Source organism: Lachnellula hyalina, assembly GCF_007821495.1.
Source record: "Lachnellula hyalina strain CBS 185.66 chromosome Unknown contig00279, whole genome shotgun sequence".
Lineage (NCBI taxonomy): Eukaryota > Fungi > Ascomycota > Leotiomycetes > Helotiales > Lachnaceae > Lachnellula > Lachnellula hyalina.
In genome coordinates, this window is record NW_022157393.1 from 2737 (window position 1) to 22051 (window position 19315).

Below are 19315 nucleotides of genomic sequence, written 5' to 3' on the forward strand. Positions count from 1 at the left end.
GGGAGGGAGAAAGAAGTATTTCGATTCTTGGCGTTGATTTTCCGACTTGGAAATCCTTGAGGGCTCCGGTTTTTATGTTAATGTTTAACTCTGAGGACTTGGTCTTTATGGAGTGTTATCTTGCCGTCTGTAGACAGGACTCGCAATATCTTTTTGGTGGGGAAACCGTTGCTAGGTCAAGGTTTATGTATATATATTCAGTTCTGTAGTACCTCCAACTTGGATTTTTGACTAGAAGTGACTTTCTATAAGCTTTGGATTTTTATAACTTGATGGATTGTTCATTTTGGGTGGTATTTTGTATACTGAAGCCGAACGTGGTTTATTGATATGCAATCAATACTGCTTGGCAATAACTGGTCTGTCTTGTCTACTTTTTAAATCAGACCGGAGCTCTGACTTTTATCGGTTGTTCCTAGAACCAGATTAGTATGCTTAGACATGGAGGCCAGCAGAAGGAGTATCAACCTCTGGTTGTTTAGAGGATGGATGAAGAATCTGTCGAAGCGGTACAACGGTTTATAGAATGGTGTTTGGGATCGTCCGACTAGCCTTGAGAATGCTTTTGTCAGGGACCTAACTAGCCCGCCCAGGCATGCGGAGAGCCATGAGGACAAGGGATCTTCTCCTCTAGAGCGCATGACATGGCATTGATCATGAAATATAAAATGTTGCTTGGCTCTACACGCGCGCAATAAGTCTTAGTTGTATATAGTGTGTGAGGTGGAGGGTAGTTCAAGCCAGCTAGCTAGAATGCCTTCCACTACCGGTGGGCTGGGCCTGCGACGTGCAACAAAGGTTGGAAATTTCAAGATGAATCTCACTAAAGCACAGGGAAACAAGAGTAGTAAGACAGTCAGACAGTCAGAAAGTGCGATGTGCAACAAAAAGAGGAAAACTGCTAAAAAAGGATATGACGCTCGGATGAACTTCTGCTGTCAGGCTGTCAGCATCCAGCCCAGTCCATTTCGTTCACTGGAATTAGCGATTTGCAATAAAGACGTGTAGACTCAATAGCTTCAGGCATAAATGGCCATAAATGTCACTCTTTCCAGACAAGTATAATTGTTGATACTATTCTGAATAGATTTCATGTGACTCAGCATCAACAAAACTCTTAAAAGGGGGTTCTGGTGGAAAGGAAAAGTCTGACTCCTGACTCGAAAGACCCGACTGGACTCTCTCTCATAAAGGGGAAGGCGAAGGCGCAGCAGAACTGGACCTGGCCTGGTGGACCCAATACTATAAAGACTTCGTATCGAACCCCACTCACCCATCAATGAGGATCCCCCACGCATTGCTGAAACAAGGAAAGGTGTTGGGGGGTCTCTCGCTTGGGGGAGAGCATTGAGGCCAGCCTTATCTCTAAGGATAGATAGGATTCAGGGGAAGGGAGGGATAGGAGGAAGAGGGATTCTATGCAATAATGCAATGATCGGTGAAATACATCGATACCTTATCACATCTGTATCTTTACCTTACGATGGCTTCACATCGGACACTTGCTTCGGTCCGTCCGAGGTATACCGTACAGTACTGATTTAGTCTAGTTCACCGTCGATACTGTACCGTATAAATCGCTCCCTCGGCGCCAAAGTAGAAAATGTTTTCCTCGTGATGACGCACCAGTTGGAAACGCGGCGTCGATTTAAGGTCTTGGCATATCCACAGCCAATCCGCGTAACTCTCCATAAAAACCCATAAAAAACCCATAAAAAACCCATAAATCTTCCGCATTCAGTTCATCAGCTCTTTCTGTAGCCAATGGGAAAAGCGTCAAGTATTTCTGCTGGTACCGTAGTAGATATGGACCCTGCGAGTGACGTGCGCAGGGAAGTCCGGTCCAGTCGAGCCTGTCCAGTCCACGAATACCCCGGCGCCATCCAGGAGTCAAAGCGGGTACCTTGAAAAAGTAGATTGGAGTAGATCCAGAAAACATCGACCGATTCGATGCATAATGTTTTATTTCGGGTTGAGATCTTGTGCATCTTGACTCCATCCATCCATATCTCCACCTTCACCTCCACCTCCACCTCCACCTCCACCTCCATTGCCAACCTTCCTTTCGTCCTTCTGCCCTTTCTTTCATACATCTCTGTAACAAACGACACCACACTCGCTTTCCCTCCTCAATCACCCCCCCCCATACAAGCTTCACCTGCAATAGGACCTGGGACCAGCCAGCTGTTGATCTCTGTTGTATGCCAGAGCAAACCCACACAACACATCCTGATACTTCCTATATCAATTCGGTCTCTGGAAAAACCCCGTCTTTACCATCATCAAAGGACTGCTGGGCGGCCAATTTCTTTGTTCCCCCACCCACGCCATTAATACACGAAATACCTCGAACCACAACATCTTCCTCTCTTCCTTATCTCCTACGCAATGTCGAGTCCTGTAAATGAAAGGGGGCAATCCTCCTTCCCGGCATTCGCTCCCAACTACGATGGAGAGAATGCATACCAACGCTCCTCAGACGAAGATCGCACTCTGCGGAACGACGAAGCTGAAGAGGTCGACGATCCCCTCCTTTATCACGATATAGATATGAGCGATATGGACCACAACCACCTGCGTACGACTACAAGCTATCTCAATGGGCCGGATCACATTGGCAGAGAGGCACGGGGTCTGTCTCCTTCAATGTCCGTATCCCAGCAGAGGGCAGCATCCCGGCGGCTACAAGATGATCTTGAAGTGCTCCGCGCCGAGCGGGTGGCATCGAATACTACAAATGAAGAGAGCTTAGCCCGATCGAAATCGATACACCGTTCCAGATCACGTACAGTTGCAGAGCCCATTGACGATTTCGATGTTGGAACTACACCCATACACGAGAAGACAAGGGTCTATCAACCGCCAGCAAACCCCACCACCAAGTTCTCCAAATTATTCAAGAAGATCCATAATTCCAGTTGGCTGGTTCGGTACTTCTTTTACATTTCACCAGTCACCATCATCCTACTCATTCCAATGCTCCTCGGACTTCTGGTGTTCAAACAATCTGCTATTGGTGGGGTTAAGCTCTTTTGGTTTGGAATCTGGCTGGAAATCGTTTGGTTGACACTATGGGCGGGAAGAGTACATCCTCCTTCCTTTGTGATCTGTCATTTGCGTACTGACATACCATTAGATTATCGCCAAATGTATTCCCTACCCAATGGGTCTCGTCTCCAGTATTTTTACCAACAACAGCAAGAAGTGGAGGGATCTTGGAAAGCAACTCGAAGTTCCAGCCACCATATTTTTCTGGTGGCTTGCCGTCGAAATTTCTTTCCTACCTACTATGAAAAATCATCACATAGACGGCAATAAAGCTACGAAAGGTTGGGAGAAGACTGTTAACAAGATCATTATTTCCATATTCGTCGGATCAGTCCTGAATTTCGTAGAAAAGATCATCATCCAGCTCATTGCCATCAGCTTCCATCTCAGGACATATGCCGACAGAATTGATATTAACAAGTTTCAAATATCTAGCTTAACCAAGCTTTATACTTACTCGAAAGATAAAATCGCCATGGATGATGAAGAGTTCGAGGTCAAGAACGATACCGGCCCATCGTCTGGAACTAGAACACCCATGGCATATATGAGCGCGGCGCAGAAGAAAACACGTCATGTTTTCAACAAAGTTGGCGATGTCGCTGGAAGAGTTGCCGGGGACTTTACCGGAAAACAAGTCAAAGGCAGTACTCACCCAAGTCAAGTGTAAGAACGTCCTTTCTATTATCAATCACGACTAACGCTCTTAGAATAATCCAGCTTCTGGGTAACACGACTGGCTCCCAGGTCTTGGCCCGTCGACTCTATCGTACTTTCGTCCACGAAGACTCCGAAACCATTTTTAGTGACGACCTGAGATCCGCATTCGACAATGATGACGAGGCCGATGCAGCATTTACCATGTTTGATAAGGATCTTAATGGGGATATTTCCATGGAGGAACTTGAGGCCGTCTGTGTTGAAATTGGCCGCGAACGTAAAGCCATAACTGCTTCTCTGAAAGATCTCGACTCGGTCGTCTCAAAGCTTGACGACGTATTCCTGTTCGCCGTGTTTGTAGTCACAATCATTGTTTTCGTATCTCTCATCTCGACATCTGCGTCGGGTGTACTGACGTCGCTTGGCTCGTCTCTGCTCGCTCTGTCATGGTTATTTTCTGCCACCGCACAAGAGTTTCTGCAGTCTTGCATCTTCGTTTTCGTCAAGCATCCTTTCGATGTGGGAGACCGAGTCACGATTTACGGAAATACTGGGTCTGCGCTGAAAGGCGACGATTACTTTGTCAAAGAAATTGGCCTCCTGTACACCGAATTCAAGAAGATGGAAGGTCACGTTGTGCAGGCGCCAAACAGTTACCTGAACACACTTTTCATCCTCAACCAACGCCGATCCGGAGGACTTGCTGAAGCTGTTCCTGTCACTATTAAGTTTGGCACCACTTTGGAACAACTCGAGACGCTTCATAAGCGGCTACTTGAGTTCGTCACGTCCGAGAACCGCGAGTACCAAAAGAACATTCTCACCGAGTTGACTACCATTTACGAAGCTCATTCTATCACTATGAACGTTGTTTTCTTCTACAAATCCAACTGGCAAAACGAGGTCCTGCGTATGCAACGCCGCAACAAGTTTATCTGTGCTTTGATGGTCACTATGGATGAGATTGGTATGGAGGGTCCACGTATGCGTCTCGCTGGTGCTCAACCCAACTTCCCAATGCATCTGCAGGGAGCATATCCCGAGCCTACGGCTACCAACGAGAATCAAAATCCAGGAGGACCAGGACCCCGTTCAGGTTCCTTGGCACGCGAACGAGATCCCGCCTTTGTCGAACGCCAAACGAGCATTTCTGGCCAACCACTCAACAACCATCCATCTATCCTTCGTAACAGGGCTGGTACCAGTAACAGTCGCCACCGAGGAGAATCAATCTCGGCAATGGGCAAGCGTGTTGATTTCTCTCTCGGCATGTCCGCCATCTCTTCAGGTGCCGACTTTGGTGATGTGTTTGATGATCCAAAGCCACGTCTTCCAACTCCGAAGATTACCACCACCACACCATCGCCAGGACCAAGTAGAACTTCGAGGGACACAAGGATTAGTGAAGATGGTTCTGCTCTGACTAAAACCACCAGTCGTGACAGTGAGATGAGTAGAGCACAGAGCGGCACCAGCGGCGGCCGCCGCAATCGTTTCTTCAATCGTGGCCGAAGCAAGCTTGGCACCTCGGAAGAAGGGACCAGTCTCGATGACCTCGAAGCCGGCCACCGGAATATCAGAGCTGCCGATATGCCGGACATTCCTGAAGCCTCTGGTTCCAAAACTGTCAACTGGGGTCTGGAAACTGAGCAGTTGATGCATGGAGATGACTCGAGGGGTAGAAACAGGGGCGATACCTTCGAGTCGGTGGGAAGTACACCTATAGATCCTAGGACTGGAATTGTAAGTCCGCAGGCCATTGCGACTGATGGTGCGCTGGAGAGAGGAGATGTACCGATAAGTGCACCGAAAAGGGCGATGACGGAGGAGAGCAGCAAGCACGCGTAAATATGAGTGAGAGATACTCGTATATAGACAGATAGATTTTGACCTTAGCGGGAGTTTTGCAGTGGAGGTCCACTGGAGATGAGATAGATAGAAGGCTACATGGCGGTATAATGGATTAGAAAGATCCACAGCGTTTACTACATGGGATAGAGGAGTAATAATATGATTATTTTGACATATTTAGTCTATTAGTACATGGCAATACACTGAATTGTGGATGGAACAATTGCTCGTCTGCACCGCCTTCAAAACTTGCAACTTTTACTTTATTCTTCTTCCTCACTAATATCAAGACTTCACACAGCAACAACAATGTGGTTCTTCTCGTACCTCACTGGGTAAAGAGTCAGCTCTAGCTCTCAGATTTCATCTCCCCTACCCCTGAATCGCGCGGCCGCTGTTAGCGCACAGACCACCAACGCGACTTCCCTCGAAACCTCCAGGACGCTTCAGTACACACGCAGCCAGATCCTCCACAAGCCTCGCTCCTCTCATCCTCCTCGTACAACTTCCCTTCGAGTCTCCCGCGAACCCTCCAAGTTCTCAACTTCCTCCCCATGTCCTCAACCACCAGCTGACGCCTGCCAATTGTATGTACAAGTACATGCACAATTTGACACCTTCACCATGGACGCAGCCGACATCCCCTCCCTCCTCTCGCGCCTCAGTAGCGATGAAGACGCCCTGCGCAAAATGGCCGTCTTCAAACTGCAGAGCAGCATCAACGACCCCTCCTTCGCCGACCTCTTCATCGCCTCCAATGGCCTAACCATCCTGCGCCGTCTCATCATGAATACCGGCGGCAACACCCTCGCCTATTCCCTGCAATCGCTCACACGCTTACTGGAAGTCGATATGGGCTGGGAGATCTTCGAGACCTCTGGCAGCGGGGAGTTGGTGGAACGGGTCGTGGAGCTCATTGTTACGCATCCGCTGGTCAATATCCTGCGCGGCGCCATGAGTATCCTCGTTGCCATTGTGTCACATCCGCAGAACAAAGCTGAGCCAGGTGCGTTTGGATTCAGGGCGTTGAAACCGGCTGTCGCGGTGTATCCACAGTTTTTTGAGATGGTGGTTAGCCAGTTGAATAGTGCGGATCATGCGCTGTGCGCAAACGCGCTGATGCTTCTTAATGCGCTGATGCGGGATTCGATTAAAGGCGGTCCGGGGGAAGAGTGGCCAAAGTTCATTAAGCGGTTACAGGATTTGGGCGTCATCAAAGCGGTATATGTACTGATGCAGAGTTCGGCGCTGCAGGATCTGGCGCATCCTCTGCTTGACTTCCAGGCATTGACGAAAGTGCTACTGAGAAAGTGGAGAGATGTCAAGGTTGATCTGGAGAAACCGGAACATAGACGGGCGCTGAAAGGATTACATTTGGCGAGTGCACCGGAGCGGAAGGAGAGTGGGGTTCAGAGGGCGGAGGCGCTGGCTACTGCAAATGATAAGACGAAGGGAAGTCGAAGGCATAATCCGGAGAAATGGCGGAGATTGGGCTTTGAGACTGAGAGTCCGGCGTGGGAGTTCGACCAAACGGGCTTCTTGGGTATGATGGACCTCACGGATTACGTGCGGAAGCATGAAGATGGATTTCAGAAGCTATTACTGGAGCAGAGTTCGAAGCCAATGCATGAACGGTGTCCGATTGCAAGAGCCAGTTTAGCAGTCACTGTTATTCTGTACGAGCATTTCGAGGTCGATAAAAGCGATGTCAATGATGCGAGGAGCTATTTGGTTTTGGACGGGATGAAAAACTACGATAAAATCTTCCGCCCTTTACTGTTACAATGGTCAAGACTACATACAGCTTCTTTGCAGGCATTCTTTAGGTTATGGAAGTCGACGGGGGCTGAACAAGCTGATTTCGATAAAGTGGCTGAGCTGGTCCGTATTCTGATTGAGCAAGTTGTTGGCCAAGCATCGCGGACCGTTGACGTTCAGGAAGTGGAAGAAGAACTCACTGATTTCGAATACGCGCGCCTGAGAGAATTGCAAATGGAGATATTGGAGTTGACATTTGAGGATGAATGGGGTCAGCATCTCCATCAAGTCCGCGACGAACTCAAACGCGAGGCCCTGCAATTTGTCAAAGAACAACGAATTCGCTCACTACTTCAAGGGGCTTGGTTCCCGCGTTCAAATTCTTCCAGGGATGGGCGGTCAAGTTGGAGATTCGTCAAACTATCGCACAATAGGCGCTTTCTCCATTACGCGGATTTCATGACGCAGAGTAAACAAGATCCACTACTTGACGAACTCCACGAGAAAATCGACCTCAGCACCATCTCTTCGGTAGTATCAAATGTCTCTGCTTCCAACGAATCATCATCTTCTGTTACATCATCCTCAACAGTCACAAAACAAAACTCGACAACGACGAAAATCACCATAAACTCATTCATCACCTCGGATTCTAGTTCCGGCGCAGGTGATAAGGAAAGAGCGATACTTACATTGATGCCGATATCTCATAGTAGTGCGAGTGAATGGCTCGATGGCTTGCTCATGCTGCTTAATCAAGCGCCTATTACGGCGGAGACGAATAAACTTGTTGCGTTGATCGGAGAGTATGGGTTGAAGATCCGCTTATTGAATGTTAGGGAGGATGGTAGGGGAAATCGGGATGGTGGAGGAGTGGTTCCTGGACGAGAGGGCGTTGATGAGGAGTATTGGTTTGAGGTTTGATGTTTGGAGTTTGGCTTGAAGCTTGACGCTTGACGCTTGACGCTAGTGTATTCAATGTTGGGGAGGTCGGATGAGTAGTTCGTGTGCGTGTTTGATACCCCTTTTCATATGAGTGTTTTAGTGTTGGATTAGAGCTTATAAGAGTTGGAATTGGAATTCAGCGAGAGAGAAACAGAAACCTGGCTGTGTTATGGTATATTTAGCATAGCATAACTGCAAAACAAAGAGAATTGAAAACAGAACATAAGTTCTGCAAGGTCATTGAAACAGAACAGTTCAAAAGCCTTGTGTACTGCTTCCTCGACAGACAGAGAAGAAGTGTCCAACTGCCACTGCATGATATTAACGCCTTTCGTCTCTCCTTCCTCAAGGTGCGCCGACGCCAGCGCATCCTACAACACGTGCTCCTGCCTCAGCGCGCATTGACAAGCTTCGTCTTCCCCTCTCTCTCCGCTACACAGTCTCTCCCTGTTCATCGCTCATCGCTCGTCGCCTCATCACACACAACATTGATATCAATGAACCAATCGCCTCTATTTCACATCTAGAAAATTCCGCTGTCAAGCAATCATACCACTCGATCCTCCCGATGAAATATCTACGCAGTAACTATTGCTTACATCTTGTTTGCAAAGCCAGGGAAGCTAGGATTAAGAGCTAGGTATTGCAATTAGAGGGAAGAATTCTTGAGGCAGCATAGGTTAGTGTGGGCGACATTGTTTAGATTGGTATATTGATTGTAGGGCGTTGTGGGGAGTGGTGTTTGGGGGATGAGATGGGTCTTTTATGGGATGAGGGGAGGGTAGGGGGGGGGGGAGTGCATGATGGGTAGATGGACGTTTGGGAACTTTGGGATCTGGACTAGTTGAGTTCTATGACTAGCTGCTAGCATCTTGGCGTTCGGTTATTGGAGAATATAAATAAGCAGCTTGGAGATTCGGATGTAGCTTCAAAAGGCGAAGAGGACACGGAAAGCATTGTAATATAATAGTTTATTCTAGTAAGTTCCTACAGGCTTTACTTGTTTGAAAGAGCACCTAATTCAGTTCGTCCCATAATCTGGATAGTTCATTCTAACCAGGTGTATCTCTAGACGGGTTCTATTAGAGATAAAGTATAATAATCCCGAGTCCGAAAGATGCTAAAAAATAGCTGCTCTAAACCACGGCTAGAAAGAGTCTTAAAGAACTTGCTAAAGCTGAATCAAGACTTCCCGCATATGCACAAGGCAAACCCCATAGCTTAGCGACGCGGAATAACTACCTGGAGAAGCATAACGCCTTGTTTAGTCAGTCTTAGAAGTACGTAAAACATGAAGGAATGTGAAATTATACAAGCAGCCTCCATCTAACTAAAGAGAGCCTGAAAGTTATATAAGGAGCACGGTTAAAGTCTCACAAATCCCGTCTGACATGCTGCAATCATATAGATATAGAAAAGGTGTTAGAGCTCTTCCCTTCTATCGGTTCCACTTGTAGCAAAGTTGTTCATGGCTCTACAGTATCTTCTTCCGTCCGTCCTTGTTACTGTAGCTCGCTTAGGGCTCCTCACGTACAAGTACGGAGTTCGCTTCAGCCTGACAAGACGAACGCCATACAGTATACGGAGTAAGACTTTAGGCAGCCGGGTGGAAACTTCCGTCGGATCCTTCCACTATAATCTTATCAGATCATCTTCCACCAATCGTTTGCCCATAATCTTATCAGATCATCTCGCAACGCCGCCTGCACCTACACGTCTAACTATATCTAGGAGTCTAGCGCCGCCTCATCAGTTCATTGTCATCCTACCTTCCTTATTCGCGCACCATATGAGTCACAAAAGACGTTCCTGGTTGATTGAAATGCTGGTAGTTGATATTCTTGCAAATGCTCCCGAGAACGGAGGAAGTCGACCTATATAACCTTGCCAAGGTCAGCTTCTTCTTAGCAACTTTCCTCCCAGAGTATTCGCTCAAGTTTACTCTTGTTCAACCTCATTTACACCAAACAATATTGCGCTTGTCTATTTCTTTCCTCCTTTGAAACCAACCCTCATCTAAGATGGAGCAGCCGGTCGACATCGAGAAGCAGCATTCTGACAAGGACAAGCAACCCGCAGAGAACGACGAGAAGCAAACCTCTCCAGTTGTATCGGAAGATCCCTTCTTAGTCAAGTTCGCTGCACCCATTGACCTCGAAAATCCCCAAAACTGGCCAGCAACCAGGAAATGGGCAGTAACAAGTGTTCTGTCCGCAACTGGCTTCAACCGAATCATGGTTTCAACCATCATGGCTCCTGCACTTTCAACCATTGGCAGTGAGCTACACATGAGCAACATTGAATCAGTCATGGCCATGTCTGTCTACCTCCTCGCAACAGCCTTCGGCCCGCTATTGATAGGCCCACTCTCCGAGGTCTATGGACGCAAGCCCATGCTACACGCAACGAACATCTGGTTCCTCGGTTGGAACATCGTCTGCGGATTCGCTAACAGCAAAGGGCTGCTTATTTCTGCTCGATTTCTTGCGGGCTTCGGAGCTAGCGCTATCTATGCTCTCGCAGGTGGTGTTTTGGGAGATGTATGGCCGCCAGAGCAGCGTGGTACATCCTTGGGGATGTATATCATGATCCCGATACTTGGTTCAGCATGTGGACCCATCATTGGAGCTTTCATAATCCAAACAACGACCTGGCGTTGGATTTTCTGGTCGACGTCTATTATTCAAGCTGCTATGGTTGTCATGTCTTTGCTAGTCTTCAAGGAAACTCACGCACCAACCATTCTCAAGAAAAGGGCGAAACATTTCCGGAAAACTACTGGTAACGAAAGCTACTATACGGAGGTAGAAAGACTTGACGTGGGACGATCAATGTCCGGGATCATCCGGAACAGCCTTACACGACCGATCCGAATGCTCATGTTCCATCCTATTGTGCAAGTCCAAGCACTCATGTCAGGATTTAGTTATGGGATCCTCTATCTTGTGTTATCGACTTTCTCCGATCTTTGGACCAACCAGTATCACGAATCCATATCAATTAGTGGTCTTCACTATATAGCCATTTGCCTCGGCGAAATCATTGGCTGTGTCATTGGTGGTCCACTTATCGACTACAGTTTCCGCAGATTGAAGAGGCGAACCGACGGTGTGGCTCTCCCCGAGTTTCGCGTTCCAATCATGATACCTGCATATATTCTTGGACCTCTCGGGCTATTCATGTATGGCTGGGCCGCTGACAAGCTCGTGCAATGGGTCGTTGTGGACATCGGGGTTGCCATATTGGCTTTTGGAATGCAAATCGGCGATACGGCATTGCAGGCCTATGTCATTGACTCCTACCCAGGCTACACGAGCTCTGCATCAGCGGCCACTCAGTTTCTACGCAGTCTGGCAGCTTTTGGATTCCCTCTGTTTGCACCGAAGATGTATGAGGTGTTGGGGTATGGTTGGGGGAATAGCACGTTGGCTTTTGTTGGCCTTGCGATTGGGATACCTGCCCCATTGCTGATCTGGGCATACGGCCCAAAGCTGCGTGCGAAAGCTCAATCTAGTCACTGATAATACTTGAGGGATTGTATGCTGTTATATGCGAGCGTTATGTATATAAATGGAGCTGGTGGAGTAAGGAGAGACATATTGCTTAGCGCGGACTTTGGATTTTAGATAGTTTCAATGGTATAATCTTAAAGCTCTCAGGTATAATAAAATGAGTTTAATAAATAATGGAAGAGATAACAGTCATGCTACGTTTATATAGCAATGAATTGTGACTGTTTTTCGTATAGCAAGCTAGAGACTAGGTTGTGGCTATGTATGACTCTTATTGGGCAGCGCGTATAGGTTCGTAGTTGAAATCGCAACGCTATAAATCTACCTTCAAGATTGAGCTTAGAGCAGGTATAAATAGCTGAAAGATGAATGATTTCGCATATATGTTTAAAAAACTATCAAAGAACCATAATAGATAATACTATATTTCTCTAATAGATGGTAGGGTATATATATGCATCTCGAGATAACGCGGCAGCAAAAGAGAGAGAATGAACGGTAAAAGTATCAAACATGGCCGAGAAAAGCTGATTCCCTTGTTACCTCGATCTTAAGCCCGTGGAGTTGAAATCTATGCAATATTTCTTTCATGAAGTGGTGGGTAATTAAGAGTACAAAGAGGTCTAATGACGCTTAGCTAAAGACAGCTCATTTGTCATGTTCACTTTTTCTACTTTGATCGGTATTAATTTCTGACTGGCTCACTTCTCCCTAACCGATTCCTATCAAGCCAACTTGCTCCAGTCCCTATTTCGCTTGTGCATCTACTAAGAGAGATATCTGATTAGTCGAGGCAGCAAGAGTACCTATGTTAGAAGTAGATCTCCTGCACCTTTATATATTCTAAAAGATCTAAATGCCTAGTGCGAATAGCTTCAAGCAAGACCGTGTAAAAAGATTCCTCTATATTAAGACAGTACGGTATTAAAACGTTAATATCATAAAGCTACTAGATCTTATCAACCCGAATATAACCTCTACTCCGAGCGGGCATATTGTTCTTGCTCCCGTACCTGTAGCATCGTCCCCCGTTCCCACGCCACCTTTTCTACCCACAGACCCTCAGCCCATTTCTTGCGCTTCCACTCCACTTCATCAATCTCCCATCTTCCACTAACAGCCTTGACCTCACTCCTCTGCTTCACAAGCAGAGCCTCCATCCTCCTCTTCTCTCTCTCAGAAACCGCCTGGAGCTGTGTCCTTCTGTACGCATCCCAGAACCTGTACTCTTTATTCTGGTCTCTCCGCAATTCATCTCTCGCTTCCTGTACGTGATACTCTGCTTCTGGCTTGTCTTTCCAGTATGCTCGCAGTTGTGCAGCATAGTCTTTTTCAATGCGCCGTTCTTCTGCTAGGCGGGTTTGGTATTGGGTCTTGAATTTATGTTCTTCTTCTGCTATGATGGCCTTTGATTCCATATCCAAGACTTGCACTTCATGCGGATGGCGAATCGAAAACGTAGCTAAGGTATCCTGGCGTTCCTTCTTCATTTCCTCGTCTTCGAATTCGTATCTTTCGGCTATGAGAACACGTTGCACATCGTGCAGTAATTCGAGCTCGTTCGTAAGCTGGTGGAATCGAAGGTTAATAGCTTCGATACGTTCCTCTTCTTCTATTCTTTCCCGCGTTTCTGCTTCCTGAGCCTCACGCTCCGCTTCAACACGTTGATAATCGGCAACCATCTGCAGAACGATGCGCTCTTCTTCCGCGTCTGCTACTGCACGCGCTTCTCTAGCAGTCTGCTCGTTACGGCGCGCGGTTGCCAGATGCTGGATCTCTGATAATTGGGTATCGGTGCATCCGCATGTTCGCCACTTCAAGCCACAAATGTAACAGAATTGAGCCTTGCAGCGACATGTCATATGCCGGCATCCGTTGTTGTGCTCAACGAGTGCCTGGCAGCTATAGCATCTTTTCCAGCCCTCCATCTCTGCCAAGTCAATCGTGGCTTGCAGATTTGGGTCTTGAGGACAGTCGTTTCCGTTGTGGAACTCCCCTCGGCAGATTGTGCATGCTTTCTGAGCGCACTTTGGGCATTTCGCTGAATGAAGCGCAGCGTTTACGTATTTGGCCGGAATCCACGTACTGCATGAAGGCTGAGCACAGTATATCCGATCTCCCGCAGGAATAGACCATTCTGCTTCACGTTCCCTGAATTTCTTCTTGGTTGGCCGGTCGAGATGGGGAAGAATGCTGAGATGGGGAAGAATGCTCGAAGATGGTATTGTATTGAGGCAGCATTTTGCAGGCCAGTGCGTCTCTGATTCTAGGGCCGTACTATAGGGATTTAGATCAATCTTCGTGTCGTTGATGGGCAGCCTAACCTTATAAGTCGCTGGAAACATTCCATGCAGTAGCTATGACAGCTTAGTTTGATCATTTCAGGTTTCGCAAAATCCTCAAGACACGAGACGCATTCCCTACATAAGTCAGCCTGGACAGGAAATATATCATCGAGTCGCCCTTACTCTGTTCTTGACGATTCAGCCGAAGTTTCGTCGACTGCCACCGGAATTTCCAGAGACGCTCTGGTTGGTTGGGCTGTAAACATGCTGATTTCGCCGAGCTCAATTTTGGCCCTATCTCTTCGTCTCAATTTAAAAATAGAATTCAGTCCAAAAGATGATCTCGGCCCCGCTTTGGAGCTGCTGGTAGAATCGATTTCTGAGGATCTCGAGGCATATCCAGAGTCAAATGAGGTTATAGACAGACTACTGGAGTCGCTCAAACGAGCACTATGTGAGGAAGGGGAAAGGTGTGAAGCTCCGCCCGATATCTACCTTGTTGTCAGTGTTTAGCTTGAGTAACAACCAAAATATAATGTCTTACAATTCTTTGAGGTTTGATAGAGACCTTTCTCCCTCGAGTCAGTGGTCTATCCTGTCGAGCCGCTGCCACATGGCCTTCTATTTCTTCGGCATGTCTTGCTTGAATAATCTCTATTGAGGGCTTAAGAAGGTTCTTGATGTCTTCCGAAGTATCATCTTGAAATTTCAATAGTTCTCCAGGAGGGTCATATCTCCTCCAGTCTATCGGCTTGTTGTCGATCACACTGGAGACCACCGGTTCGAAGACCAAGTACGACGGAGAAACTGCTTCGTGGTTTTGCTCCACTGAGAAGAACAATTCATCGCAGCTGCTTGAAGATGCTTGATTCACGTCTGCTAGATGAAATTGTGGGAAAGCTTCTGTTGAGGATGATGCAGGTGATACTGGAAGATAGAGCTCATCGACTGTCTCAAACGAGTCTCTGGGCCAAGGTCCTGGCATATTAGCGACCATTGCCATGTTTTCGAAATTGTATATAGTTCAATAAGACGATGTATTCGAAGATATATTAATAAAATGGGATGTCAAAAGATTGCTCGCTCCTTGGAGGTGCTTCGATATTTACATGACAGGCAAATACAGCCAGGCTGGCAGTGAATGGAAACGCCTCCAAACTATCAACGAATAGAGGCACAAAATTGCCTCATGTGAACTTCGATGAACCACAGCCCCTCGATCTCTGGCACCATCTCGGTGAAGAGGACAAGTACTAACCGAATTCAGCCAAACATTATATAGCAAATAGAATAGGACGTATCAAACAGGTGGCGAGACTCGCAGCCAGGACCTACCTCCAATTCGCTAGGATATCAAGCTTAAAAGGAAATGGTGGGAAGAAATATGCTGTAACCAGCCAGCTGGGGCTGTGCAAAAGGCACTTTTTTGACAAGGCTGCACCGGTCTGGCGAGAATAATGCCTAGAGGTGGCACGCATCTTCATTCCATAAGACAATAACACTGCCGCTGTCCGGGAAAATAGAACAATTATCAGGCGGACATTCATCGTCACGCGCTATAGAAGTAATCCAATAGAGATTATATGTAGCATCTTGGGAATCTTCGGCCCAATTGTTAGAGTTGGTGTTTGGCGACGCCACGTGATGAACGCAAAGCTGAGCCGCAGCGGAGCGGATAAGATTAAATCTAGGAGTCCTTCATCACGCCCTCGCTCTTATCCTCAACCATTGTCCCTTCTTCCATCATTTTTCTGTTGTCTGTCAACGTCCAAACTTTTGACTATTCCTTCCAACGCAGACGAGAATGCTCAATCATGGCTGCTAGTATCAAAATTGGCCAACGGCTGGAAGGAAAAGTCGGAAGTTATTTTGTCTCTGCGCAGGTCGCGAGAGATACTTGGACTGCCACGTAAGATCAGCTTCACTTAACTTAACCTTCACCTATCTAATTACTGCAGGAAAAGCAACTCTCAAGCTGGAAAAGTTATTATTAAGACAGCCCCACAGGGACGCCTCGAAAACGAGCGTGATATTCTGAAGAATTTCCGGAATTGCCTATACATCCGCCAGGTGCTAGATGAGACCAAAACCCTCCATCTTTGATTCTGCAATACTTAGACGACAATCTACTACATGCATCAAACGTAAAGACCTTAGAAAGGTCAGATGTGAAGTTTTTGGCAAAAAGAGTACTCCAAGCAATTCAGGCTTTGCATGATGATGGGTACACACATACTGGTATGCTACCTTATATCAGATCTTAACACTATAACTAATACATACACTCATAGACATTAAACCGGATAATATTCTCGTCAATTATGGCACTGGATCATCTCGCTTTTCCGATGTCCAACTGGCTGATTTCGGTGATATCTTTCGGATAGATCCTAAGGATTACCTAAAGGTTGGGATGGATGGACCGCATATGGGAGCTGCTATCTTTAGAAGCCCTGAGGCTATGGTACAGCTTAGATGGGGACAGTCGACTGATAATTGGTCATTTGGCGCGACGGTAGGTGATACTAAGCAGGCTTGGACTGCATTGTCTGAATTGCGCTAACGTTATTATAGCTTATAAGTCTTATTTGGGGTCTCAACTGGCATATGTTTAAGCCCGACCCTAAAGACGCCACAGCTGACGATGAAGAGTATCTGATCCATATTATCATAAAACACTAGCTATTTTTGGTCCTGTTCCCAAGTCTTACATGGATCTTATTCCAAGAGAGGATGGTTACAGATGGGGAGTACTAGCCTCAGCTACCCAATATATCAAGGACAACCAGAAGCAAAGGCCGTTTAAAATAATCGAGGATGACTGTTTGACAGAGGAGGACAGGACCTTTTTATTGAAGGTTATGAAGTTGGACCCGAGGGATCGTCCAACTGCGAGGGAGTTGTTACAAGATGACTGGTTCAGTGGTGTGCTATAGCCGATCATAGTATTCTTATGAGTGCTATTTTGTGGGGTATTTGGGGCGGGAGGCGCAGGACGTGAAAGGGAATTCATCTGAAAGGGCACATTAATCTCTCGTTATGGATAACGCCCAGCCGAGCTTGAACCTGTGACGAGCTAAAGGTGTGTTCTTGAAGGTGTGTTCTGGGCTGTTTGTGGTGGTGTTGTTGTTGTTGTTGTTGTCTTGACCGTATCCTTCCTAACAATCCCGCTTCTCAATCGTGTACTTCTCCCCTCCGATACCGTGAATCATTGTCGGGCAAGAAAATGGAGTGACCAGATCCACTTCTATTGTAGGCGCATTGTGAAGGGGGGCACTACTCCCTTTCGAATACTGTGGCTGTAATGTTTGGTGTTTTGTGAGATTCGGAACTTGGTTTTCAACGCGTTGACACGTTATTGATAGGCGGGTAATCGTGTTGCTGAGCTCCTCCTGGCACTCAAAGACAGCTGAACTGTTTCTTTGAGAGTTCCCAACGGACACTACATGGGCGTGGGAGCTCGTCGTCCGCCACGAAGGAAGCACTTATAATAGGACTGTGATGGCCTTGAATCTTTACTTGTGTAGTATCGAGCGGCAATTTATATACATCTAGCTACAGGGTTGATAGTCTAATTCCTTGAATATTACCTGCTTATTAAGCTGATCATGTACAAGAGAACGCAGCTGACCTCGAACTTCTCCAGAAGCAGACACTAGACCATTCAGCTTCTAGAAAACTTGAAGATGAACTGTTATTCGCCTGTAATGACCATATTATTCCCTCTTTTCTATAACGCTGACAGGTATATACAAAAGCGAGGAAAAGTCTCATCCGAGGGAAGATGTCGCCAGGTAGGATATACACAGAGCACCGCCAGGGCTTGGTGGATACGGAGGACCATTACCGAGTCAAGCTTATGCAACGAGCGACTAACCGCAGAAGAAGAGTTTTGAGACGAAGATACATCGATGATATCAAGCCGTGGGGGCATATCTGCTGATACAATTATCTTGTTCGATATTCCTATGAATCTCGTCGACGATGCTGCAGACCTTCAAGAATATAATAGCGTCCCCAACTTCGACAAAGTATTTGAGGAAGAAGCGATGCTCCCAGACTACAATTCCGAAGCTTTATCCTCCTGCCTATATTGGGGAGATACCATCTGCCACTCCAGACATACTCTTTAACAAAGCGACAGACCAGACAGATGACACAGCCTCGGTCGTATTACAACACGAAGCCGTATTGCAAGGAGGCTCTCTCCCACCAAAGAATACGAGTCTGGTACATCAGTCAAAAACTTCAAAGATAGTGCTACAGAAGATATCTAACAGTGTAATAAAAGCAGAAAACATAGCTCCATCCCCCCGGTTCAGAAAATGAAAAGGCCCCTGAACCATGGAGAAATACTAACTGCTGCGAACCATTTGATAAGAAACGATGCAGCTTCCTTTCTTGACGAAAACTAGCAAATTATATATACTGATGGAAGCTAGTCATGGGTGGTCCGGCTTTAAGCAGCTACAATTTTAATAATAATGATATAATTGTAGGATTTAATACTATACACTACTTAGGGAAAGAAAGCCCCCGCTGGTGCCTTCGACTTGCACATCTCAGATTTTTACGAATCATCCAAGCGTTGGAGGAAGCTCCATCCCTAGTGAATGACAACAATCAATAGGGCGTGGTAAAGCTAGTGTCGCTATAAACGTATGTCTTAAGGCTATAATAGCGAAAACCGGTATACAGATACCAAGGCATCGCATATCGGCATATAAACGTCGAGCTGAGCGCTACTTAGAGCTAGCAAGTTCCTATCTCATTTCCCTCTATAGCTTCTCTGATATTGCTGAAACTATCGTGTAAGTACTCCCTCCTGTGATGTTCTCTGAACGTTTATCTATAAAGCTTAAACCCTTCAAAGCCAGAACAATAAGGTAAAGTCACCAGTCATTCAGGCTTTGGCAGCCCAGGTTCAGTATAATCATCCGAGACTTTTTTCTATCTTTAAAGATTTTCAGTACAAATGCGAGCTTACAGATATGAAATTTGGGAGGGATTCCTCGGGTAGACAGTAATATTGTTAGGAGACTACATAAAGACTACGCTAGATAGTATAGAGGTTAATACCAGACATGTTTCATACACAAAATCATATGATCACTACCTCGCCACAGGGGACATTGCTTGTTATCTGTCACTTAATTCCATCCGAATCCTCTCAACACCTAGAGGCATGATCGCACTCTGTTCCTATCAATTTCCTTACCGTAGACCTTGTGTAACCTAATAACCCCCCCCCCCCCC

The 19315-nt window shown here is 46.6% G+C and overlaps 4 protein-coding genes across 4 annotated transcripts; all 4 read left to right on the forward strand.

The window, feature by feature from the left end:
- Positions 1-2388: 2388 nt before the first annotated feature.
- Positions 2389-5556, forward strand: LHYA1_G009060 (putative MscS family protein; the record flags this gene model as incomplete). The annotated part of the gene is made up of 3 exons (XM_031153964.1): positions 2389-3084; positions 3137-3714; positions 3759-5556. 3 exons carry the CDS (start codon positions 2389-2391, stop codon positions 5554-5556), a joined length of 3072 nt encoding a protein of 1023 aa, XP_031001153.1.
- Positions 5557-6183: 627 nt separating this feature from the next.
- Positions 6184-8241, forward strand: ELMO3 (Engulfment and cell motility protein; the record flags this gene model as incomplete). Its single annotated transcript, XM_031153965.1, has 1 exon — positions 6184-8241. One exon carries the CDS (start codon positions 6184-6186, stop codon positions 8239-8241), a length of 2058 nt encoding a protein of 685 aa, XP_031001152.1.
- A 2042-nt stretch (positions 8242-10283) lies between these two features.
- Positions 10284-11783, forward strand: mfs2_0 (putative efflux pump; the record flags this gene model as incomplete). Its single annotated transcript, XM_031153966.1, has 1 exon — positions 10284-11783. The coding sequence occupies one exon, from the start codon at positions 10284-10286 to the stop codon at positions 11781-11783; it is 1500 nt and encodes a 499-aa protein (XP_031001155.1).
- A 4090-nt stretch (positions 11784-15873) lies between these two features.
- cmkA_1 (Calcium/calmodulin-dependent protein kinase) lies at positions 15874-16995 on the forward strand (the record flags this gene model as incomplete). Its single annotated transcript, XM_031153967.1, has 6 exons — positions 15874-15968; positions 16018-16129; positions 16267-16297; positions 16351-16574; positions 16634-16710; positions 16788-16995. 6 exons carry the CDS (start codon positions 15874-15876, stop codon positions 16993-16995), a joined length of 747 nt encoding a protein of 248 aa, XP_031001154.1.
- Between the last annotated feature and the right edge of the window lie 2320 nt (positions 16996-19315).